Source organism: Festucalex cinctus, chromosome 8 (assembly GCF_051991245.1).
Source record: "Festucalex cinctus isolate MCC-2025b chromosome 8, RoL_Fcin_1.0, whole genome shotgun sequence".
NCBI classification, from domain to species: domain Eukaryota; kingdom Metazoa; phylum Chordata; class Actinopteri; order Syngnathiformes; family Syngnathidae; genus Festucalex; species Festucalex cinctus.
Genome location: NC_135418.1, coordinates 12,775,879 through 12,802,536, shown reverse-complemented (window position 1 = coordinate 12,802,536; position 26,658 = coordinate 12,775,879). Strand labels below are relative to the sequence as shown.

General features: G+C 38.4%; 1 protein-coding gene across 1 annotated transcript in view; it reads right to left on the bottom strand.

Moving 5' to 3' along the window:
- Positions 1 to 7,418: 7,418 nt before the first annotated feature.
- The window catches only part of adamts9 (ADAM metallopeptidase with thrombospondin type 1 motif, 9), a 53,016-nt gene continuing 33,776 nt past the window's right edge, over positions 7,419 to 26,658 (bottom strand). Inside the window, exons 28-39 of the mRNA XM_077530298.1 lie at positions 26,429 to 26,605; positions 20,382 to 20,552; positions 17,476 to 17,652; positions 14,952 to 15,122; positions 14,686 to 14,880; positions 14,461 to 14,590; positions 12,679 to 12,773; positions 12,101 to 12,195; positions 11,895 to 12,028; positions 11,402 to 11,493; positions 9,269 to 9,373; positions 7,419 to 8,413 (exon numbers count right to left, since the gene is read on the bottom strand). Of these exons, the coding sequence (XP_077386424.1) occupies positions 8,324 to 8,413; positions 9,269 to 9,373; positions 11,402 to 11,493; positions 11,895 to 12,028; positions 12,101 to 12,195; positions 12,679 to 12,773; positions 14,461 to 14,590; positions 14,686 to 14,880; positions 14,952 to 15,122; positions 17,476 to 17,652; positions 20,382 to 20,552; positions 26,429 to 26,605 (1,632 nt within the window). The 3' untranslated portion in view covers positions 7,419 to 8,323. The remainder of the gene's footprint in view (positions 8,414 to 9,268; positions 9,374 to 11,401; positions 11,494 to 11,894; positions 12,029 to 12,100; positions 12,196 to 12,678; positions 12,774 to 14,460; positions 14,591 to 14,685; positions 14,881 to 14,951; positions 15,123 to 17,475; positions 17,653 to 20,381; positions 20,553 to 26,428; positions 26,606 to 26,658) is intronic.

The following is a 26,658-nucleotide window of genomic DNA, read 5'->3' as shown; positions in this document are numbered from 1 at the left end:
ATGTGATGCTTTGCGTTTTGCATTGCTAGGGCAGAACTGAACACATTAGTCACACTTTCACACATTAACCTGAACCACCTGTGCTGTTTTCGTTTTTACAGTACACAATGCGTAAGTAAATGCATGCTTTCCCAATTTTCCTTCCTACAGCTATTCAGGGAAAACGATGCTCTTTCTGAGTAGTGTAACTAGCTAAATGTTTAAAGACACTTGACAATTATAAGGGCCTAAATGAATACTCGGTGTTGTTTCTGCAGAAAAACAAACATCAGGAAGAATGTAGTCACGCGACATATATGACAACCCATACATTTGCATTTTATGTGTCTTGCAGTTCAACATGGTATGGATGACCCATAGTACACAATGCAGTTCCTCATCAGTGCAACCATCACACACATTTTGGTAAATAAATATGACATTTTTATCATCTTAAAACTGACAGAATTCATTTTAATTAGAGCTGATGAACTCAATCTATGCAGAATGAATGGTTATGTTAAATTCAAAAGCTTAACCATCCACCTGGTTACATGGGGGGGAAATGGGAAATTCTTATTTTAACCGTTTTTTTCCACAATAAAGTACCTAATGCAGATTACCTCCATTTGTGTTGGGTGAAGCCAGGACACTGCTCCTTAGAACTGCAGCAAGACAGTCCGCTCTGCGTCTTATCAGATGGCTTCGGCTTGGAAAACACACAAAATGATCATTTCGATTTTAAACAAGTGGTAACCCAAGTTCCAGTACAGAACAGATACCGTTCTAGGGTTAAAACTAAGGAGAAGCCAACACACACAAAAGAATGTGAGTTATCAAATTAGATAGATAGATAGATAGATAGATAGATAGATAGATAGATAGATAGATAGATAGATAGATAGATAGATAGATAGATAGATAGATAGATAGAAAAGTTTGACAGCCCCATGAACTACCTTTGAGAAAAAAATAAATCCCTCCCAGGTAATTCAGTTTAATTAGTATCAAACTTTAATTTTCATTACTGGAAAAATAGACGCGCTCTGCTTTCACCGGAATTCTAAGCAGATGTTAATAGGCTATAAACAATTTGCATTTTGGCGTGTGCCAGTACAGCAAACGTAACCCGATGCCACTACTATAGCAACGGGACACAAACGAATAAACAGAACAGCTAATGAATTCTTTACGAATGTGAGTGATTAATTGATTCTCATGAAAAGAGTGTTGTGCGAAAAATGAGTTGTCGTCATACCGGTCTGCGAGAATCTCTCTTCTTCAAGCTGCGACCATACATGTCAGACTGATTCCAGGAGGAGTCAGGCAGACAAAAGGCGGACAGAGAAGAGTCGGAGTTCTTGTTCACTTACCACTTCCGACCAAGGGGAGAAGAAAAAGAAAAAGAAAAAAAAAGTTAAATTACTGTCAAGAGCAATTTAAACGTGTTGGGATGTTCCGTGTTGCAGCTCCACCCTGTGGTGCAAACAGCCAATCACAGACCAATAATAATAAAACTACTTCAACAACTAATAATAATGCTAATATGCACATGCATGAATTCATCTAAATAACACTCATAACTGAAATTGTAACGAATTGTAATTAATTCTAACTTCCATGCACGAAAAGAAAATATAACTGAAAGTAATTCTTTAAATACAAATGCTTACCTTCCCCTCGTGTCTGTTTTGTTGGTCTTATTTTATGTGAGAGCCAAGTAACTGCTTTTCTCACATCAAATGGTGGAAATAAGCAATTTTTTGTGTGTGTTTTTGTGTTTTATCGGCAGAGGATCAAATGTGACTTCATGAACAGAAAGGAACAATTCCATCCATCGCCAAAAAAAAAAAAAAAAAAAATAATCCCTATTGCTGAGCATATAATCTGATTGCTTTGATGGAATCCCTAATGCTATTCACAACCTCAAAGGGTCAAATTTGCAAGAAAGAAAATTAATCCGGCAACAAATTCAATCAAGGCCCAGAAGCACAACTTGGAGAAGGATTATAATTAAATTGTTTTACTTTTCTTTTCCAATTTAAGTCTTAACACCTTACATCTATCGTACTTTCATGAGATTCCAAATGTTGCCGAATTTGTTTTTAATGTGCACTAGATCACCATCAATTTGGTATCTCACCATAAACAACAAGCTCATAAATTGTGCCTAAATTGCATAAATTGAGTAATAAGGGGACTGCTTTTACTGCAATGTTGAATTTATCATTTTATTTTGCACATCAAAGTATCAAGGTATATGTCAAAATTAAGTATCAAAGTCACAAGTGTGTTGACATTAAAATTTGTAATTATCTTTTTTTATGTTTCCGCCACTTCTTTCTCGCAAAGAGGTGACTTGCACTGAAATAATAATGATCTTGTCTCAACTCACAAATGGACTTGGCCCATGGTTGGCCCTGTTGTATGAATGGAGACAGGTGATACACAGCTTTATTGTACTTTCTGCCATCTAATGGAAGATAATTTATCAATTCATTCATTTTCTTGACAACTTACTCCTCACAAGGGTCTCGGGGGATGCTGGAGCCTATCCCAGCTGGCTTCGGGCAGTAGTCGGGGTACACCCTGAACTGGTCGCCAGCCAATCGGAAGGGGCACAGAGACAAACAACCATCCACGCTCACAATCACACCAAGGGACAATTCAGAGCGTTCATGTCTTTGGAATGTGGGATGGATGGATGGATGGATGGATGGATGGATGGATGGATGGATGGATGGATGGATGGATGGATTTTTAGATAACATTTGTAGAAACACTTCAGAATTCATCCTGCTGAATTCTGAAGTGTTTCGGGCATATACCGTATACCAGTGACTACTGTTCGGTTCGGTGCACTGTACTTTCTGTCCCATTCAGAGCTTTGAGTCATCTGACAAAGTCAGTTGCAGCCCCACAATCCACAGTAATTCATTTAATATTTGAAAAAGAAAAGATTAATCCGCAAGCTCAGTTCAGCTCAGATGGAAAGCTTCCATGCCCTCCAAAAGGGTCATTGGAGAGAAAAGATGACCTCAATGCTAGGGTTCAGTTGCTATATTCATATTTCTGGACACACGTTTAGCTCAAGGCTCTCTTCTGATCTATCATGTTGATTCTTGAATGGCCATGCATGAACGACTATTCTTTCGTCTGAGTAAAAATTTGGAATAACAGTGGGCGGATCATAAAACGAATGTGGTCTGTGGCTACAAATGTGCTCACAAAGACTTGGCTGAAAAGTTATTTTGTGTTTATTTAAGCTCCAGAGTCACTCTTTCTGTCTAAAATTGGAGATTCCCGCTTTAAACGTTAAAGTCAGGAACTCTGAGTACAGAATAAAAGATTTTAATAATTAATTTGCAATGCAAATTTGCAGATAACACTTTTTATATATATTTTTGCGCGATTTTCCTGTTGTTTATGTACACATTACAAACTCAAAGGGCTCTATTTTCAAACTGAAAACAAAAATAGAATGGCACAGCACACAAGTGCAGAAATGATAAATAGTATATTATAAATAATTATATTTGGACATTTCAACAGTTGCCATGTTTGGACACAGCTCAGTGGCGTTCGTGCAAGCAAGTCTCAGTTAAGTCATCCAAGATTAGTGTGAGGAAAAATGATGATAATGTCTGAGCCTGAGGCACATTGCTTATAAAGTCGCCCCATTAAGTCTAAATTAAAGTATTTAAACTTTACCTAGAAGGAAAGAAAACAATTTTGTATGTTTCAAGTTCAAAAGTGTAATACTAATACAGATAAGACAGATTTTGCAGTGAGTTGGACCTTAAGTTGAACCGTCCATCCGTCCGTCCATCCATCTTCTATGAAACTAGAAAGGAGCCTTGTCCCGTTATACCTCACATTGTCTCTTAACGTCTCACCGGTGAAAACCTGTCGGCACTTATTCAAGTTCAAAGAGCAGCAAAGTGCAATATAGCCAATGTGACACTGAGTCGTGTTGGGAACATCTAGTGCGACTTCAGCAGCTCAGCTCTAATCCTTGTGAGAACTTAGGTACACCAAGAAAAACTGCATAGTCACAAGAAAGTCGGCTTTTATCCTGTACAATTTTTTATTTTAAATCCAGGACATACATCCCTCATTATTCACTACTACTTCACACAGAATTAAAAAAAAAAAAAAAAAAAAAAAAAAAGACTTCAGCTGAGCAATATTTTTCTTTCCTGTTTGCTCACTGTAAGTGAGCAAATAAAATCTGATCAAATGTAATGACATAGGTCATCAATTGGCATCAATGGCCATCTTTAATGACAATTACCACGTAGTTGTCATGTTGCTGGTCTCTCAGTGTGTTTTCCTTGTCTCACAGTGGCTGATTAATGAGAGGGGCGTGTCCCCTGCACCACACCTGCAGTGCATCACCTATTAGGCCTTCATAAGGACTGGGACTCCTTGCAGCCACTGTCGGGTCGTTGCTCCGTCTGCTCACAGCCATCGTCTAGTGTTTCTACTGTTTTTCGCCTTCGCTAATTAATATACTAGTCCAAGATTCTCGATTTTCATCTACGTAAGTTTTGCTACGTCTCTTTTTGTTCCCACTTTTATGTGGCGTGTTTCATAGCTATAGTAAGTTGTTGCTTTCTTGTGTTTGCGGTTTGTAGCCTTCGGGTCTTTTTGTGTTGTGTTAATTTCTCTCCTTGCAATTTGCAAGCACTTTTTGTTAACCTTTTTCCTGGCTGTGTCCAGCGCTTTATGTTCCTATTCACGTGTTTTGGTGAATAAAACATCTCGCTTACTCCTCTGTGTTCTGTGATTCTGGGATCCACTCTCCGGTCGCACCGGAACCTTAACAGTAGTGAATGTGACGTTGAAATACACACCTGATTGTATTGATGTTAATGAGTAAGATTGAAGTTAATTTGTTAAAATATATATTTACTTATACGTTTATGTTTCTAGAACTATTATTTACACATTTATATATTTTGGTAATTTTTTTTTTTTTTTTTTTTTTTTTAGATACAAGTAGCGAAATTGATGTGGTTAATCTATTTTCATTTTCTTGCGTTTACTTTAGTTAGCTAGCTCCTGATTGGTTAGTTGGTCAGCTGACGAGTTTTCAGGAAGTGCGGTGTCTGTCATTACATGTGTGACTAGTAAACAGCGTTAGAAGAAATCCGTCTCCATCCTGCTTTCTCATCTTTTAAAGAGTGGTCCATTAACCAACTAACCCTCACGTTACAGTAACACACACAAAAAAAAAAAAAAATCATTGGTTGTGTGTAAGGCATTTTATTTCCCCACGACTGTCTGTATAACATAAATCATGCTTTTCATATGGAAATGCAAAATATTTGTTCACAAATCATGCAGATGTGTCAGATTTTAAAGCCTATGAACAAATCTCTTGATGCTGCATTGAAATTTATGGTCCAAGCTGATAAACTGCACATTAACAAGACAAGGTAAAAATAAATATCACAAACATTTGAAATAAAGCATACATTGCACTGAAAAGTACTTAACTGTTTTGTGATACATTCACAGATACCTGATTAACATGTGGCAACTGAATTAAGACAAGATAAATACATTCAATATTACAATAATCCCTTTCATCCGTGTCACCTGAGAACCTGCTGCCTGAAGTAAAATTTTAACGAAATGTTTCTATCTCCTTTGATGTGATGGCAGACTTGTATTGTGGAAGCTCAGCGATCAAAAGCTTGCGTAAAACTGCTACATTTTTGCTTCTCTTTATGGACTATTTGAGAAAATGAGAGGTATAGAAGTATGAAATCATAAAAACACAGTGTACCATGATTGTTTCAAAAAGGACAGTAAGTGACACGTGATAAGCAGGAACATCAAATGAACATGTTGAACACTCACAATAAAGCACGATCGAGTACAGAAGGTAACAGTTAACGTCGTTCATGTGGAAAGATCTCACGCTGCTAGAACTACTTGTGAGGTCTCTCCATGGACGGAGCTGTGGAGAACATCTGCAGGGTATCTACTGGGATTTTATTGGCCGGAGGTGAAATCCTTCTTTCAAGGTACACCAGTGAAGATAACCCGTGTGTTCTTTCAAGGCCCATTGCTTTACTTTGTCATGCTACCCGACACGGGTGCCAGAACTGAGAGGAATTTATTGCACATTGTGTCTGGAAATGTAATCTTCAATTTTTTCTCGACTGGTGTTTCCGTCTGTTTGTTTATGCCTATGCATCTCTCCTCCTCTATTTAACTGATCACAATTCAGCATCCAAAAAATATTATATGCAAATGCATGTCAGATAAGACAAAGTAATGGAATGCACATCTTTGTATTTTGACTTTGTGGGAAGTTTGGGGAAGGTCCTTGCCTGTTCCAGCATGACGGTTCCGCAGTGCATAAAGCAAGGCACATAAAAATACGCTTGGATGAATTTAGTGAAACGACCTCAGTTTCTCAAACATCCATCCATCTACTTTCTAAACCAGTTGCCCGTCCATATTAGGGTCACATTCAATTCAATCAATTTGAGATGTGTAAAATGTAAATCAAATCTATGGATGGGCGAGCCAACGCCGAGGCCTTATTTGATTTCAAGGTATCAGTACTCGCAATGGCAGCTGATATCAGTATCGGTTGTCCTCTTACAGCCTTTTTATAATCAGGAACTAGAAATTAGAAGAATAGAAAAGTCCGATTAGTTTCATGTAATTATGAGGAAACACGCTATATGTTTAGGTCTTTCTTTGTTATTATTTGTCATTGTTTTTTGGGTGAAATTTTATGCATCAAAAGCACTATAGTGGTATCAGTACTTGGTGTTAGTATCGGCGACTACTCAAGAGTTCAGTACTTGCACTGGTATCAGTCTGGGGAAAAAAAAAAAGGTATTGAACATTCATAATAACAACTGAATTTGATGATTTGAAAATCCTTATCTGCCCTGCGATTGGCTGGCAACCAGTTCAGGGTGTACCCTGCCTGCTGCCCATAGCCATCTGAGATAGGCTCCAGCACCCCCCGCGACCCTTGTGAGGAACAAGCGGTTCAGAAAATGGATGGATGGATGGAAAATCCTTATCAATCTATATATATTGATAATTGTTAAAAGGAAAGGTGATGTAACAAAGTGGAACGTTTTGCAGGTATCAAATTCAAAATTAGTGAATATATATATATATTTTAATATTAATATGAATGAAACCCAATAAAGTTCAAGATGAGAACTTGAAAAGAAATTGCCTATAATTGCATTCTGTTTTTGTTGTTTTTTTTGTAATGTTTTACACAACATCCCAACTTCATTGGAATTGGAGTTTGTATTTCATTTTCATGTAATGGCTATGTGTCCCAATATTTTTGTCCATATAGGGTATGGTTCTGCCCTGCGATTGGTTGGCGACCAGTCCAGGGTGTCCCCCGCCTACTGCCCAAAGCCAGCTGAGATAGGCTCCAGCACCCCCTGCGACCCTTGTTTGGAATAAGAGGTCATGAAAATTGATGGGTGGATGGAAGGTTATGGTTCTAAGATAAGCTCACACAAATTATAAATTATTAACTGCCTTATAGTGACTCCTTCACAGCTGCATAAACATAACCTTCTGTACGCCTCTTGAACACTCACCCAGATGTCTTCATCTTAAATATCATTCACATATTAAAGTCATATTCAACTGCCAAGTGCGTATTTGGTGAATGTGAAGGCAATGTAGCAACAAATTGTTCTCGGTATTCTATTAATTAGCAGTTGGGCAAAACTATTCGCTCATATAAATAAAGATGACTTGACTTGGTGTTGAGGAAAGCACATTATGAAAATCACTATCACACTTAACTTTATATGGGAAGGCGTCTCTAGTCTATGTAGTGCCTGAACGGAATCAACCGTTTTTAAAATGCAGGAATATGCACAAAGAATAATAACAGGCACCATCTCGGAATGGACATGTTCCTAACGTGCATAATATATAGGTATAAAATGTGTAATTGTCTAGAAATAAAAGGCACACTGGCAAAAAGTCATTGCGGTGACAATACAAATATTAGAAGTAGGCCTACAATAAATAAGACATATCCACATATACCTATTTACAGCTACCACAACACATTAAATGGCACAAGGTAAACAAAAACAAAAAGAGGTCACGTGATGGACGGATTTGAGCTGTTTGATGGACGTAGCACCAAAATGGATGGAGATCCTGACATGATGAGCACCTTACTGACCAACACAGTCACAAGCAGCTGCGTGAATGACAACATTTTTGCAGGAAATGCAGGACAAGGGCAGCCACAGGCTTTGAGTAATACAGATAATTGGTTACACTATGTTACATATGTGAATGTAGATACCCGACACTTGCGTGAGATCTAGTCCACTGTAATGTGCAGAACGGAAGCTGACGCTGGAGTACATTTGCCACAGTAGCCTCCGCATGTTCCTAACACTCTGCTGCCATCCTGTGGACACAAAAGTAACAACAACAGTTATGCGCCACTGCACAATCTCAACCATACTTAACTGTACAATAAAACAGTGCTAGTTGTGGTTGTCTTTTGCAGCGGTGTGCTCATCATCATCATCATCACATATTGCCAAATGAATACCACTCTTTAGTAATTACATGCCTACAAGATGTGCGCAATACCTTCCCCAACCTAAAAGAAAAAAACACAAGTGGCATCATTTATATGCACCACGAATGGTGGTCTCAAACAAACAGAGCCACAAAGGAAATGGTCGCACCAAAGCACCGTCCATCGACTTGTAAGTCATTGGGAACAGTGAGAGTCCTGTCTGGTCTCCTTTGGAGTTGTCTGCCCCTCCTCCGGAGTCCGTACACAACCTGCTTTTATTTCAAGTGCCCGCAATGGCCAGATTGAAACGACTGGCTACGGATATTAAACTGTGAACATGTCTTGGCATCTCTGCTGCCTCCTGCCTAAAAGTCTTGCCAAAACCCTGAGTCCTTAAGCTTGATCTTCGTATGAAAAGCAAGTGGTGGGTGGGCACTTGACAGAGCAGCTGCCTAATAAGGGTCTTTTCTCCGCTTGTTTATGAGGACACGCTCTTGGAATACACAATCTACTCAGAAGCAGTGAGACTGAAAAGGGTAGGAAGAAAGAAGAAAATGCTTAAGGAGGTGAAGCTAAAAGTTACGGTCAAGGCTTAAAAATAAAAAAAGACACTTTGATACAATCTAAAGAACCATATGCCAGCTGGGGTAGGGACTCAAATACTGATACTCTTCACCATTAAAGACAACTGCCGGTAAATGAAAGGATCTCCCCCGTTGAGACACTGTTATACAATACCTGTGCTTTCCTTATATCAGCCACAGCATGATTGCCTTGGGAGGTCCACGTGGTGTCTGCAGCCACTTTAAAACCCGTCCCTGAGAGATTGATGCTGAAGCGCCCCTGAAAGTACCACAAACACAATAAGTAAATTATCACATAATGTCTGCATATAAACTGTATCACAATCCATTGTTAAAGTGAACTTATTTCTGATTGGCCATATGAATGCAAAACAAGATGTTCAAGAATCATTTGGAAGTACAGTTTGTACACTTCTAGTTTTGCATGCAAGTCGCACTTAAAAACATGTACAATGCAAAGTAAACATAAGATTATATATTAATAATAATTACTATACACTGTAGAAATCAGTCATAGCATGAGTTGTTAAAAGCAGGAACAAATCATGAGCATATTAGTCACGTTATCTAAGGTAGTGTTCACTACTGTTAGGACAGTTTGCTCATATCATAATTAAAAATGATACAGTAGTATATCATATATGATATAAATAGATAAGATTTATATCATATAAGTATCTTTAGAAAAAAAATACTGACATGTCAAGTACTCCTCCAGCGGAACTCATTTGACTTATTTTTTTTGGGGAAATAATATTGTTAAACTACTAAAGTAGGATACTGCGCAATTGTACAGAACAGCAAACAACCTCAATAATAGACATGTATATGAATTATGGCCTCCCTGATATTTTTATTGAAAAGTGAGCATTACTATCTTCGGAAATAATATTTTTTTATGCAGCTCTTCCATGTAAACTCATTAGATTATAATTGTTTACAAGAAAAGTGCGTATTTACATGACCGTAATTTGAAGTACCCTCATCACTAAAATGATGCAATCCATCCATCTTTTTATTTTTCTATATCATTTGCCCCTATTAGGATGAGATGGAACATATCCCAGCTGACTTTGGGCGAGAGGTGACTACATCTTGAACTGGTCGCCAGCCAGTCACAGCATGGAAACAAGACACGCATTATTGTAGATCACAGGTCTCAAACGCCAGTCCTGCATGTTTTAGAGCAGGGGTGTCCAAACTACGGCCCGGGGGCCATTTGCGGCCCGCCGTCCATTTTTCAGTGGCTCGCGGCATATGGCATATGCTAAAAATGGCATTTGACTCAGTTCAAATAAAATAAAAACAAAAATGTTTGGAGAGGGTCAAAGTAGGAAGGGAAGGTGTCGAAAAACACAGGTGCTATGTTATGTTCCATCCATCCATCCATTTTCTTGACCGCTTATTCCTCACAAGGGTCGCGGGGGCTGCTGGCGCCTATCTCAGCTGGCTCTGGGCAGTAGGCGGGGGACACCCTGGACTGGTTGCCAGCCAATCGCAGGGCACGCTATGTTATGTTATTTTAGTTAACTAAACTAATGAAAAAACTAAAATTCAAAAAACAATTTCGTTAACGAAATAAAATAAAAACGAAGATGCTTTTTAAAAAAAGAAAACTGAAACTACATATTATGTTTAAAAAACTAACTAAAATAAAACTAACTATAATTATAGCAAAAATGTCCTTCGTTTTAGTCTTTGGTAATTTAACGTATGAGCCTTAGGGGATGATTTTAATTGTGATTTTTCAGTAGATTTATTTTGATATAAACCAGAATAATGACGTCATGCCCATGGTGTTTTTTAAATATTATGCACAAGTAATACACATTAATAAAACAAAACAAAACTAAAACTAAAACAATACGAAAACTAACAGAACCACCCTGAAAACTAATTAAAAGTAACTAAATTTAAAAACAAAACAAAACTCAAAACAAAATAAAAACTAAAATTACAAATTCCAAAACTATAATAACCCTACTGCGATATTACAAATAAATTGGTTTATATACTTTAACATTTTTCTATATAAGCAAAAGCACACATAAATTATTTGTACAATTCATAGGACTAAACACAATTTCTCTTCATAACATTATGTGGTCCTTTTGTCCTTCTGATTTTCTGTATGTGGCCCTCAAATGAAAAAGTTTGGACACCCCTGTTTTAGAGGTGTTTGAGGAGGGAAACCTCTAAAACATGCACGACTGCGGCCCTTGAGGCCTGGAGTTTGAGACCCGTGTTGTAGATGGATGATATCTTTTCAACATCTTGTTTTTCTCACCTGTGGACATTGGGAGGCGCTGTAGCAGTCCCCTGCTGTGCCAAATGGAACCCTGTTGCCTTCAGGAGTCAATGCAAACTGCCAATCTGTTGCTACATGATTGAGAACGGAGAAAATATGAGGTGATGCAAAAGTTTAATGACAGAAGGATGAAGTTGATCTTATTTACTCCAAATTTTTAGTTTGGTCAGCGCTTGTATTTTTAGGGTCCGCAATATCAGTGTAACAGGATCTTGGCCACCCCAGCCGTGTAATTGTATGTTGTCTAAATGAACATTGAAGACATCTTGAGTCCATTAACCCTTCATGAGCATGGCTGTAATTAAATGGCAGGGGATGTTCTTATTTGAGAGTGAGGCAGGATGCTTTAAAGTTTGATCACATATAGTGAGAGTGATGGTATACCTTCCCATAATTATCTCAGGATGTTGTTTTGTTTGTGGCACCCTCATTAAGAGCTGTGAAGCTGCACTAATGTGCACGGACGACTCACTGATGATGTTCATCTTGCTCAAGTCCAGGCGGACTTTGGAGAAGGTGGTGAAGCCCGCCGCAGAGTAGTCTCTCCGACAGTTGCAGTCTTCTCTTCGGGACCCGTTGGATGGACACTGGGAGGGGTCATTGAGCCTGGAAAACGTGCAGACGCAAACACCTGAGATCTGTTTTACATTTACAGGCTGCTCTTAGCTTGTAGTTTACCTGAAGCCAAAGATCTCTGAAAAATTCTCCCCCTCTCCTGTTGTCAAGGTGATATACTCCCGTGGATTCTCTGTCTGCATTCCTGCACAGTAGACCTGAGGATAAAAAAAAAAAGAGTAATAGGGAAAGAAGGGAGACAGAATAGATCACTTAAGTATAAAACGAAAGGAAAGGTTCTTGAGCAGCCAAAATCCTCAAATAAGCATTTTTTTTTTTTAAATTTTATTTTCTAAACAGGTGAACAACTGGCAAGTCTGCAAGATGCATTCTGTGGCATTTCCTCCAACAGTGTTACACAACATGCTGCAGCCAACAGTTGGAATTTCACAAAAGAGACAAAATCATGAGACCACTTGGATATAGTAATAAAATGTTTTCTCCAGTACTGAAAATAATTCATATTTATATATCTCAGCTTTCTGTGTGAATTCAAACGACATCCATATTTATGTGATTGTAGGAGTCCTATTATCTGATTTCCTTTGTAGTGTACAGTATTTTCTTACATTATAAGGAATGTATTTATTTATTGATTGATTGATTGATTTAATACATTTGAAGAAAATCAAACAATTTACCTTGACAGTGCTTCCTTGAATATTCATTAAATGTTCACCATCTGGGAGCATTCCATTCATGTGCTGAACATCTTGGCAACTAGAAGGCAAATGGCCTTGGGATGGGGGGGGGGGGGGGGGGGGGATCGGGGGGGGATAAAAGGTGTAGCTTTAGGTAAACAACTAAATAGACATAATTAAAAATCACACAAAATAAGATACAATATTAAACATTGTTATATGAACACCTTCTAACCCGTGGCAATCAACTGTGCGATAATTTCATTATGGCAACATTTCTAACTCTCCTGCTCAATTGGTTTCTCAGGAACAACAATAATGTTCCCAGGTCAATTTGACCCAGGCTATGTGCAATGATGAAAATTCATCCTGATGAACATTATTAAATACTTTCATTGAAAATATTTCAAATGTATCATTTTTAACTAGTTTCATCATCAAATACTACTATTTGTAGTTCATAATTTTAAAATGGGTTAATTCGAATCGGTCTATGTTTAATGTTCCAAAAGCATTCTGATAAACATTAGGAACACTTTTAAAACTCTTTGACTCCCAGCCATTTTCACAGAAACAATCCCGTTCTCTCCCGGCTGTTTTACTGGATTTTGACTGATTTTGCAAGGCCCACAGAATATTGTGTTCTATTGCTATAAAAGCATGGAACCTGTCAAAAGAAAGATTAAAGTCTCTTCTTTCATTAGGAAAAAAAAGTATGTTTCGATCTCTTTCCGTTTTGCAGCAATTAGCATTAGAAGAGAGCTAAGTTTCATCAGTTTTCACAAATCTATTCAAAATTGTAAGTAATTTAGCTTTTTTTCTAGATAGCTCTGGTTGAGCTCCTTTGCTCTGCTGCCACCTACTGGCCGATTGTGTAATAACTACCATTTCTGCAACCATTTGCAGTTGAGAGGCTGCATCAAAGCCTTCTGTATGCTCTAGCATAAAAACAAACAAAAAACAAACAAACGTAGAAATACGTCTTTGGGACACTTAAAACATTTAAAAAATGTATTTACACGTTATTGGGAGAAAATGAGTTAATTGAAAATATGTCATATAGATGATTCACAGCAAAAAAAACAAACAAAAAAAACCCCAAACAAAACAAAACATTAGTTCTTCAACTTAAAATGAGTCCATTTGACGCAGGCTGTGATTAATGTTCCAAAAGAGTTCAATTAAACATTTAACATATCATCTGAAAATATGGCAAAGTGAGCAGTTTCAGTTGTCTGCTGATGTGATGTTTCATAACCAGAAATTAATATTTGTACTTTTTCACCCTTGAAAAAGGTCAATTTGACCCAAAATGTTTAATATTCCAAAACAACCCAACAAATATTGTTTATTATGAACCATTACTTTTAGTTTCGTGGGAGAAAAAAAAAAAAAAATATTTGCTATTTTTTTTATTTTTTTTTTTACTTTAAAATGGGTCAATTTCCATATGCTCCACATGTTCCTCAAGCATCCCGATAAACATTGTTAGAAGCTGAACCCATTATTAACGGTTTTAATTGCAAATATGCCAAAATGAACCATTTCTTATTCTCTGTTGGTGCCAAGCTTCATAGTGCAAAATAGTTTTTGTTGTTCTTTAATGAAAGTGGGTCATTTTGATGAACAAAATAACAGAAGAGTTCAAGTATTTGACATCATGAAAGTGAATTTCATTCAAAGAATATTGGGTGTAAGTTACTTGGTGAAATCTTAGGCTTTCGTTTTGACAATTGCCTGTCCATGTGTGTTGGGAAGAACGAAAAAAAAAAAAAACCTCACAGCTCAGGTTTCTGCAGACTTTCCTGGCTTCTGGCATGGCATGGACTGAGCATTTACTGCTTTGCTGGCCATCTGCTTTCACGCACTGCACCACCCTTTCCATCTCGCCATCTCCACAGCTCGCTGAGCACTAGAAAGGAGGTGGAGAAGCGTGGAAGTGGGTGAAATGAGATCTGATCTGTATTTTTGTCATTTGAAGATCTGGTTCATGCCAGTTTTACTCACTGGTCCCCATGTTCCAACCCTCCACTCATGCAGAGGTGGACAATCCTCCAGATGACACGGCATATATCTCTCAGGGGGGGTCCCTGGACAGTTGGAAAGAGACTGATGACCATACTCGTGGTTATCATTCTCCATGTGCACCTCGCTGCAGGAGATCCGACGTTGGCGATAGCCCTGGCCACAGCTGACTGAGCACTGGGAAATTAAATCAATAAAGATTTGAAGATGATGGTTTACATGAGTCCTGCTTGTGTAGATACACTCACCTCAGTCCATTCTCCCGTGATCCAAACAAAATCACAGGCTTGGACATTGCAGCTCTCGATAGCTGGAGGTCGGATTTGGTTCACGCAGTACATTTCATGGACCTCCTGCTTGTGGTGGTCCACACATTGCAAGTCCCTTCTTCTGTGGCCTGATCCACATGATTTACTGCACTGCAGTGGAGACAAAGGACAAGGTTTTTAATTAACAAGTAAATAAAAGTTCAATCGTTTGAATGCTTTATCTATACAGCACATTTCATACACAAGGTAACGGAATGTGCTTAACACAAGCAAAGACACAAAAAAACTAACTGACAGATTACACAACTGTCAATTTTATAGAAATGTATTTTATCTTCCATGATCTCGCACAGAAGAATGGATTTATGTTGCTTGTCCAATCATTATACAAGAGACTCGCAGACGCGCTACGTGCGTCACATACAGCTGCAGCTGATTCCAGCTGGCCTTCATCGCTTCATGCGCGGGACTCATGTCAAACAAGCGAAATACCTGGAAATGTTATTGAGTTGTGCAGCTGTTCTGAGGAATGGCAATGAGCTAACCCTTCACAACACTGACCCTCCGGCTACTTCCATAAAAGTGACGAGAGACTTGTGGAGAAGTACGAATACATTTTCAAAGGATGTGTGATCGTTATTCATTACATGATTGGTTTCAGATTGAAGGCAAATTCCGCATCTGTGAGGAAACTAGGGCAGGACCAAGTGCCTCAGTTGACCTCATTGCAAGTGGCCTGTTGCAAAGTATCTCTAACTGTATCAAGATCATCTCTTGATTTTCATATAAAACTGACACAACTTCATGTTGCGTTCACAATTTAGTTCTCAGGTTCAAACTAATGTAATTGAGCGCTTTTAGTCCTGAATCACTTATATTATCCCTTTTTTTTATGGGTGTGTGACACAATTTGAGACTCTTTTTGTGATTAAGGGCTATGTAAATAAATTGACTTTAAAATGTTAACACTTTATAGCAGGTGTGTCAAATTTATTTTAATTAGGGGGCCACTGTCACCCAAATTTCAAGTGGGCTGGGCGGGGCCATTATGTCCGTGGCTATAAATAACGACAGGTCAAAATAGTTACTGTTCTTTTGGTGTAAATAATTACACATAGATTCTTAAAATATTTCCATTTGTTATTATTGTTGCAGAGTAATCTGAAATTTCTTAAAGAAGAATTCAAACGTAACATATGTTATATAACGAAGCATTATGATTCATATTGCATTTGTGGAATATGAGTTAAAGCAGCAAAATCCACCTGTTTTTTCCCACTTGCTATTGACTGAAAATTACATCACAGTGTTTACGGGCTCAATTTGCGAATGTCACATGACCAAGCCCAGAAAACAGGTGACCCGTGATTGGTTGTTTCCTAAGCCCTTAGCGGTTTTGCAACTTGCTGTTGAGTTAAAATGACATCCTAAAATCTTCAGGCAACGACCAATCACGATTCACTTGTTTTCTGAATTTGGTCATGTGACGTTCACAAGCAATCTGGTAAAGTGGCCTACCCCTGAAATGGATAAAAACGTGTGGATTTTGCTGCTTAACTCATACTCCACAACAAAAAATATTAATATTAATATTAAATATTAATATTGTTTAGACTAGTGGGGCTGCATAAATAATGTTTTGGGGGTTGACTTCCTCTTTCACAAAAATGAGAGCTTTTTGGATAAAATCCTGAGTAACAGCCACATTTCAGAATGTAATTTAAATTGTTGTCAGTGCGCCCTCCAGGAGACAAAATTAGCAACAATAGGTAATTTTACTGAACAACTACAGTTTTTATTCTGTCCTCGCGGGCCAGATAGGACCCTATGATGGACCAGCTCTGGCCCACAGGCCATATGTTTGAGAACACTGTTTTTATAAGTGATCTCCTTTCACTTAGTGCTTAAACACTAATGAAATTACATCAAGAGAACCAAATCTGTCAAGTCTGAAAACACCCTAAGAGGACACTTTTAGGATTTTAAGTGAGCTGGTCATCCCAGGTGACTTTTAGCGGAAGCCAGAGTAAGGTTACAACACACTCGCATGTGCTGTCAAACACATGCAAACTCCACACAATAAATAGATGTAACTCAACGTATGACATGCCACAACTTTTATTTTTATTCCTGGAGTGGTTGATGCTGCTCACAGAGTTTTAAGGGGGCCCAAAACTTGCCTTGCCCTGGTTGTCGTCGACCCACAGTACACAAGTGATTTGCTACGCTGAGCGTTCGCCAGCCTTTCTAATAAGCCTTGCTAATTACATGACCAAAAAGCGAGAAAAACGTTTTGTTGAAAAAAAACCAAAAAGCAAAACAAGCCTGATCATATGATTCCCATCAGTGAATGAAGCAAGGAGCAGCCCTCCTCCTTTCCCCTGGCTCCCGCTGCTCTAGCAGAAAAGCCCGCAGCCTTGACTCAGAACCTCATCAGAACTTTCTCTCCAAGCTCCAACAGCAGACACAAAACATATTTGAAAGCAGAAAACGCCTTCCCTACCGCCTGCCAGTCTCCCACTCTCCACCGGTGGCGTGAGGGACACTCAGCGACCTGGCAGCTTTGAGAAGACGGCGGGCGGGAGCGCGCGGGGCAGTCGGTCTCCAGCGGGCGCCTTCGGGTGCCAACCTGGCAGGTCACCTGCCGCCGCTGGATGCCGTCGCCGCAGGATGCTGAGCACTGGACACAGGACAGGTACTGCTTCACAACAATACAGTATTGTAATGTGATTGTGTGGAGGGTGATTATGTGTGAGTAATTCATCTGGATATTGTGTTGAATTCAGTTCTTTAATTGTATACAGTACTTAAATAAAATATAAATATGTATTTGTGCTGCATTATTTGTGTACTGTCACTTTCATCTTCAAGACTTTGTGATGAAGCCAAACAATGGAGATTACACTTATGGCCCACTGTTTTTTTTGTTTTTTTTTCTCGGTATAAGCGCCCTACTTAACAGGATTTAAATAGCATCTAAACGACTGTCTTTGCAAAGATAATAATGCTATTTCATGTGACACAGTCAGAGACATTAAAAAGTTTATTATTGTGATTTTAGCTTAGAGTGGCATTGAAGTTTTTTTTTGAGTACTTTGTTTATCTTCTTGGCTCTCAGTATGATCAAAATTAAGCATTGATCAAATGTAGTTTTGAAAAAGAAAAAAAAAGTACTTCTGTATCTTACGTGGCTGCTGAGAGAATAAAGAATAGTGATTGGTACCTTCCATTAATATTCAACATGATGTTGCCCTCTTAACCTTCTCATCAGCACCATTATGTCCACTCTTATTCATTGAATTTATTTTCAGTAATAAAAACAGACATATTGGATTGTATGGATTTTTCTTATTTTTCTTTACAAACAGTTGTTTAAAAACTCCAGTGGATTATATGACTTTTCATTCATTTCACTTGCACTTATGACATTTCAGCTGTCAAACCAAAATGCAGTGTGTTTAGCCATGTGTTATCATGCTGTGGAGACAATTGGAGTATCATTTCCTCCTGGCCTCATTTCTGCTCTGCAGCTGTTCTGCAAAGACGCACATCCTTTCTGATGTATGAGGTACAGATGTGTCCCTGTGCTTGAATGCCTCTTGGCCAGTGGGGGAAATTCAGAAAGTCTACACACGCAAGAGGTTGAAAAGATACATAAACAGTTGGGTAGAAAAGAAGGGCAGTCGTGTTCTTGAACTTGAAGTATGTACACTCTAAAAACAGTTGGATACCAACTCTTTTGTATATTGTCTTAGGTCAAATGAATAACTCACAAAACACCACATTTTTTTCTGTTTGTTAAAAAAAAAGGTGTTTTGTATGTTATTAATTTTGATCCAACTATTTGTGTAAAATGATTAACCTGATTCTCGTGGAGGTTGGTATCAGCACCGATACTTAAAGAGGAAGTAAAAAAATAAATAAATACAAATAAAAAAAAAATTAAAAAATTAAAAAAAAGACAATATGTTCTATGCAGCCCCACAAGTCTAAATGTGGTATTCTGGTCAATATTGTGTTAGTGGAATATTACATAAGCATCAAAATCCAGTAATTTTCTGATTATGATTATTATTCTTTTTTTATTTCTTTTTTTTTTAAACAATATCCGAACGTGGCCATTTTGCCAGTTGCTGTTGAGTGAAAATGACATCATAGGCTTCTGTAGTTCCTCAGGTCTCAGATAACAAGTTAGAACCAATCACAGCTAATCTTAAAAAAATAAATAAATAAAAAATAATAATAAAAAATAAATAAATAAACACTGAGCCCTGAGCAACTGTGATGTCATCTTCAATCGACAGCAAGTGGCAAAATGGCCGCCCCCTGAGATGGATTTTTGCTGCACATCTCAAATTCCACAAATGCAAATTCAGAATGTCATGTTTAGACTAGTGAGGACACATATAACAAATTATTGTCAAGAAACGTTTAAGGTTGACTTTCCCTTTAAAGCAAAATTGACATCGACTAAGTCCTCCTCAGCAGTAGTTGGCGCTATACTGTGACAGGGTGACAGGTCAGCGAATGTGCAGAAAGTCAGTCTAAAGCAGAGGTGTCAAACTGCATTCCTCGTGGGCCGCAGTCCTGCAGGTTTTTGAGGTATCTCTACTCCAACGCACCTGATTCAATGATCAGGATAATTATCAGGCTCCTGCAGAGCTTGCTGATGAGCTTAAATATGAGTCAACTGTGTTGAAAGTGGGAAACCTCGAAAACCTGCAGGACTGCAGCCCACGAGGAAGGCAGTTTGACATTTCTGGTCTAAAGGATATGTCTGCTCAGACCACTTCTAAATACTGGTGCAGGTAGTCTAACACAATTTGGGTGAATTTGACTGGGGAACATTATAACTAACTAGACTAAGTGCAATTTCTGGAGAAATTGCGTGGGAATGCTGACAGCGGGATGCTAAGATTTGAATGCATGTGGAATGCTTATGAAGTAAATTGAGAGATAAATTATTAAATTATGACCTCCTGGTTACTGGACAATGCACTTTACTAACTGTGCCACCGAGCAGTATCAGACACCTGGTAATGATAGTAAGTTATATGTACGGAAGTGGGCATGGAAAGTGATACCTAGAAAAAGTTCAATGTCTGTCCCATTGAAAATGAATGGAGAAAAGTTGATATTACAAGTTAAATTGTGCAAATACTGTAAGAAATGTGGAACCAGACGATATATACCCCAGGAGGTGTGAATTTTTTAAGCTAGTTGAAATTTGAACAGTGTAAATTGGAAGTATTATGTGGGAGTTGTTAAGCGGCAAAAAAGTGTGGAGAACAAAAATCACAATAACATACGTGGGAATGTTTCAGCATTCCCACAATAAAGTTTAAAAAAAATAATGAGGTCTCACATTCTGAGTCTGAAATGTTTTATGGAAATGTGAAAGAAGCCTACCGCCTCCCAACTGCCAGTCTTCCACGTAGGACAGCGGCCACCTCGGCAGCGCCTTTGCTTTCTGGGTTTGGGGGTCAAGTGCTGGCAGTTTTCATCTTCAACAGAGCGGCCTGAGCTGGTCAAGCAGCGAACCTTGCGGGACTTGAAGCCTCGCCCGCAAGAGGCTGAACACTGCAAGATATCAAGAAAATTGAGTTGAATTAAATGGTCTGTTTGAATTTCATGCATACTGTCAGTCTCAACCCCGAAAGTCAACAGATACTGTATATTTACACAATAAAATTTTCTTTGATGTCCTCATCATTTGTTGTTGATTTGAAATTCTTAGAAATTTATAACCACAACATACAAACAACCTGCACAGAAATTAAACCTTACCAAGCAGAGTGTCGACAAAAGAATAAAAAAATGAGCTACGCTGCACATCATTATCACACAAATACAAACTAAACAACATTCAAATAGCAGAATTTTAGAGTTAAATTTATAAGGTTGAAAAAGTGATGACAGTGCAAGTGTAATTCCATGTTTCCATATTTTATGAATCTGCATGATTTTAGTGAACCAATCACAGCCTGCATCAGATCACCCCGGCGGAACTTTCTTTCGCTTCCAGGTTCACCGAGTCACCGAAAGCCTAACTTGCTGTGACAGGCAGACACTCACATACGCACCCCCACACCCACGCCTGCGCACGCACACACCGCGCAGTGTTTCAGAGGGCTGGGAAGTTAGTGGGTGTAGAGAGGGGCTGGACTGAGCTCAGATAATCACAGGGGGCGTCGTACAGTATTTGAGGATGGATGGGAAGCGACAGGCTCAGAGTTGAACGGGTACGTGGCCCAGCGTGCAGCGCTGTCCCGTGCCGCAAGATAATGTAATGGACAAGAACGCCAGGTGACCTTTCACCTCGTTCAGACCTCATTCATCATTGGAAAGGCTAATAAAATATGGAGTTTTTTTTATTATTATTATTTTTGGGTAAATACGGTTGTTAACACTTGTTACAATAAAGGATGACCATTTGTAGAAAGTAGGGGACCCATTTAGTTCCATATAAAACACACTAAGTATTCACAAATATGTATTTAATATTACTGGCCAATATAAGTATAACACATTATGAATATTTCAGATGATGTGGCTCAAGCTGAGAGAATATTGGCTCTTGAGTCGGAAGCAGAATGTTTTTGCAATCTAGGTCATTCCTCGTCTTTTATATCCTTTTTTTTTTTTTTTTTTTTTTTTTACAAGGGGCTTTCTTGGAAATCTCTGGGACACGCAACCACTGGATCAAATTGAAACATCATGTGTGATAACAGTCAATGAACACCCGTGTGTAGGGTTTATTAGCTTCCCTGGGATTCTGTAATTGTATGGAGCAGAACATATACCGCACATACTGTACATGTGACTTAGCTGTATGAACTCACGACAGACAAACTATTAGGCTACTGTAAGACAGTGGTTCTTAACCTGGGTTTGATCAATCCCGACAAGTTTGGTGAGTCAGTTTCAAGGTTTAGCGAAGGTCAAGACTCCCACCTGATTCAAATGATACGCCCCGCTTGGATCACGTTACATTGCTTGGCCTATCTGTGCTGCAGGACATTTTGTGCACGCAGTAGTCGACTTGTGACTGTTGTGATGGTACGTTGTGTGTTTTCTTTATTATTTTAATCTTTTGATATTAACTATGTTGAGCAACGGAAGAAAGTGAACAGTAAATTTAGTATAGTACATTTGACTCTTAATGAATGTCTAAAAGAATGTTTGGTCCCAGCCTAAACGTAGTCAAATTTACGGTTGGGTTAAAAAAAAAATAAAAATAAAAATAAAAATAATAATGATAATAATAATAATAATAATAATAATAATAAGCAATATTGAATCGCTGATATTAATTCATAAAACCATGAATCAATTATTTTAACGTTTCTTTTTCCCATAAATTCATACGAAAATATAATTTTAAAGGGAAATATAATTTTACTGTTTTCTTGAAATTTACTGTTAACATGAATTTCAAAGTATTATATTACATGTATGAAAGACCTTACAATTATTGAATTTGAATTAAGGAAATATTTTTATCTCCCCCTCGCTGATGTCACACATAAGTGTGACATCTAAGTGATTATAACACATTTTACTTTCATTAATAAACTTAAGAAATAACCAGTTACTGCCTCCACAAATTTAATTTGGAATTTATTGTTTGTTGAGTTTTTATCATTTCCTTTATATTTAAGAAGAATTGATGTTCCATAATTAATCAATATCGGATTGAATTGAAGCGAATAGAAGCAAGAAAAAAAATCTAAATCAAATCAAACTAAATACTTGTGAATTTTATGACTTGAAATCGAATCAATTCATGAAATTAGAAATTACACTTGAAAGAGAGTACAAATATTCAGAGTAAATGTTTTGTAAAAATTGTCAAATTTACTCTGTTTAGACTGGGAACAAATATAGTTATTTTAGAGTAAAATGTCCTCTCCAAAATTTACTGTGATCGGACGAATATGTGCAATATGAATTCACATCTATAAGTATGTATGGTGTTCCACAGGGTTCAATTCTGGAGCCTCTGCTGTTTTCATTCTATCTGCTGCCACTGGGTTCCATCTTAAGAAAACATATTTTATTTTTCATTAAATAAGGGTTTGATGAATGTGCAAAGCAAACTGGTGGGGTTCAGTACCTCCAACAAGGTTAAGAACCACCAAAAAAAAACAAAAAACCTTTTCACATGCTTGAATCGGCACAATTTCAACGGACCCTCCCCAGCTCCAATTTCTCAGAAGTCTGTCTGTCTATCCTGATGGGTAGAACAGGGAAGGGGCCCCTGTTCAGATCAAACGTGACCCATGACCCTGCCAATATACCACGGCATTGTCTTGCTGACGGCCCGCTCCATTCGAGTCACTGTCACCGGCCCCCGCATTTGTACACTGTCATCAAGCCACATTAGACTGGAGTGAGGGGGGGGGCTTGACAGAGAGGGGAAGCCTGATAGCAGCGCACACATCGCCAGGCAGCCCAAAAAGGCATTAAAGTGAATAAGCACAGTAAATAAGCCGCGAGGTTTACCGAGGCATTGTCACGCAGGACAAAAATTTACCTTGATGGGAAGCGCTTTGAACACCCCCGCCATAGACGGTAAAAGCATGATCGCTTCGAGGGGTCAGCAGAGGCCCTGACCGCATAAAATAACAGTGAGATTGCTCAGTGATTTGTGCATATTCATTCAGGAAAAACATGCCATTCAGTAGACTGCGAGGGGAGAGCTGGCTAGCAATTTCACCAGCATTTCTTTTGAAAGCTTCTGTCCAAATCCATGCATGAAAAAAGAAAAAGAAAAAGAATACTGAAACTCAAATAAGGATAAAGAAAACCTTACACATGACCTCTACTTCACTTTAATTGTAACATTTTGTGGAAGTGAACAGAAATCCAACGAATCCATAAAAAATTAAATATTGACACAACATTATAATGAAGTAACAATAAATACAAGTAATTACATAAATATACAGAAAACGCTTCTTGAAAAAAAAAAATACTAATACTGCCATTTATGGATAAGAGACAAACCAGACGCTTATTTCAAGAGCCTGCGGAGTTGGCGACAGTGAAGTGCTTCTACAAATAAAATGTATCGATTGAACAATTATATATGGCAGAAATATAGGGACAATTTGAGCCAAACGTGCTAATATCGCGTTCGACTTCCACCAAATGGCTAATCACACGTGGGAATGATTACATGCAACAGCTCTCATTAGCAGATGATGTGCGGTACAAAATGCAGTCACTGCTGTGATAACAGGCCCTTAAAATAAGGTGTGCGGTCAGTTGAGACATTTATGACCCGGAGCAGTCGACTGGGTGGGCTGCAGGCAGATGCTGCCCCTAACTACAGATTGGGTCATCTCTCACTGTCCACGAACAAGTATTCAAAGGTGAAATGATACGAAACCAAATCTGTGTTTAGGGCCATCAGCTGCGCTAGTTAGCCTCAACAAGTCAGCTAGCCAAAAGGGAGGGAAAGATGTGGCAGGGGGGCTATCATAACAGAGACTGAGGTAGACACACTAGGTTGGCTCAGAGTTAAGAGCTCTGGATACAAAATAATATAAGCTCCCCCTGTGGTCAACACATATTTCAAAATACACATTTTAATTGGCCATTGTTTGAGTGACATTCAAAGACACGTCCACTTTATGACACATTTTGCACCTCTTCAATATTCGATTCGTCTACACTTCATGACATGAGGAAAAACCTACCCGTTGGAAACGCGATGGTTCATTTATGATACTTAGATCTTAAATCTCCCTTGTTTGGCCAGAGCACCATTGTAGGTTATTGATCATACGTTAATGGCAAGCTGAGTTTGTGTTGGTTTCCAAGTGAGGTATTGTTGAGCATTTATAGCAAGTCCAAGTACTGTATGAAGCAAACACTGACATGGATACACTCAGAGCACCTTTGAAGCAGAGCATGGAGTTTTACAAACCTACAGAAAGCTGTGTCAAAGACACCCACAATACTTGAATGTTATGGCTATGCACACTTGAGACACTTTATTTCACAGTGCTGGTACTGCTGCTGTTCCTGATAATTCCTATACAGCTCTTATCTGGACATGCAATAGCACAACTAGGCTGGAATGAAATCGGCACAGCAAAAATAACCTGATTGGGGAATGTTGAATATGAGCAAAGAAACTGTCAAATTTGGTACACAACTGTCAAATAAAGTGTCAAAATTACTCATTACACTGGGTAAACAATTCCCCAAAAAATTGCTGAGTTAAATTGGTATGCAGATTAAAACTAAAATTGGCATGCTGATTCCAAAATTGAAGTCAGTTTCTTTTTTCTAACATGTCAAGTTTTTTTTCGCCACAGTTCCAGATAAGCAATATTCCACTGATTAGCTGTAGTAAGACTGTAGTAAGAATAGCGGATATTATGACTAGCTTTTCTCATAACCTTGTAACCATGGACATGTAAGTTCCATTTCATTGTATGTTGTTTTTGTAGTTTTCAAGGCTTGTAACAATTCCGTCTGTTTTAATTACATTCACAATTATTTCATGTATCTTCGAAAACTTGACGTGAGAAAGAAAAACTGAGATCAGTTTTACATTCTGCACCCAAATCAGCTGTCAGACCGAACTCAACAAAATTATGTTCCCCAGTCATATCTAACAAAGCACATAAGCCTTACGTCAAACTCAATTCTTGACACAATAGTCATTTCAAATATGCACACTAAGTAAAACGTATATAGAGCGCGCAACAGAAACGGAATCCCGCGTAACTTCTTGAAATGCACAAATTGGAACATCCAAATGTCAAATGAAGCACCACACATCTAGAACATGGGGTATTCTTTGGATAATAAAAGAACAAGGCATCATACTGTATATTCCTGATATACAAAAACATTCATCAGTATTTGCACATGAAGAACAATTGCGAACGTTCGAATACAAAGAGCTAAGACAAAATAAATCACTTTTAAAGTTACTGCTATGTACAAATGATAAACAGGACCAACAAAATATCTCAATAAATTATGTATTCAGAACAATATTTTACAAAACTAACTCTGATCGTGATACAAAGTGATCCTGATGACTTTCAATTCTAACACACAGCCCAACTACTGTTTTATAGTAACTAGAAAAAAAAAGAAGGTTCTTCTGGTCACAGCTGTCACTGAAGCATTTTGTAGTGATGTACTGTCTCCGGCACATTTGCAGGACAGCAAATCACTGCCATGTAAGTGCAACAGAAATGGATTTTCCAAATGTCTTGAGGAAACGTTGCAGGCACCAGTGCCGGAGCGGGAAGCGTCGGGGACTTAAAGTCTTAGGAGTATACAGTTTCTTTTCTCCAATGCAAAAGCACCACAAAAGCCCCTTTCAGTATGATTGTGACTCAATATCACGACTGGCGAAATGTGAGGTTAAAAAAATAGAAGGTATAGAGTTGTTTTGTTTTTTGTTTTGTTTTGTTTTATGAGCGTACCGAGCTCCATGGGTCTGCGCTCCAGTGGGGGCTAGACGGGCACGGCTGAGTATTGCACTGCTCCCGATCCGGCGGCTTGTCGTGGATCTCGCAGCTCAGATCATTGAAACGCTCACCATTTGGACGTTGACATACCACCAGTCTCGTCTTGATCCCGCCTCCGCACGGTTTGGTGCACTGAGGACAGCATGAAGAGAGCTCACATTAAAAAGCAGTTTCATAAACAAAAC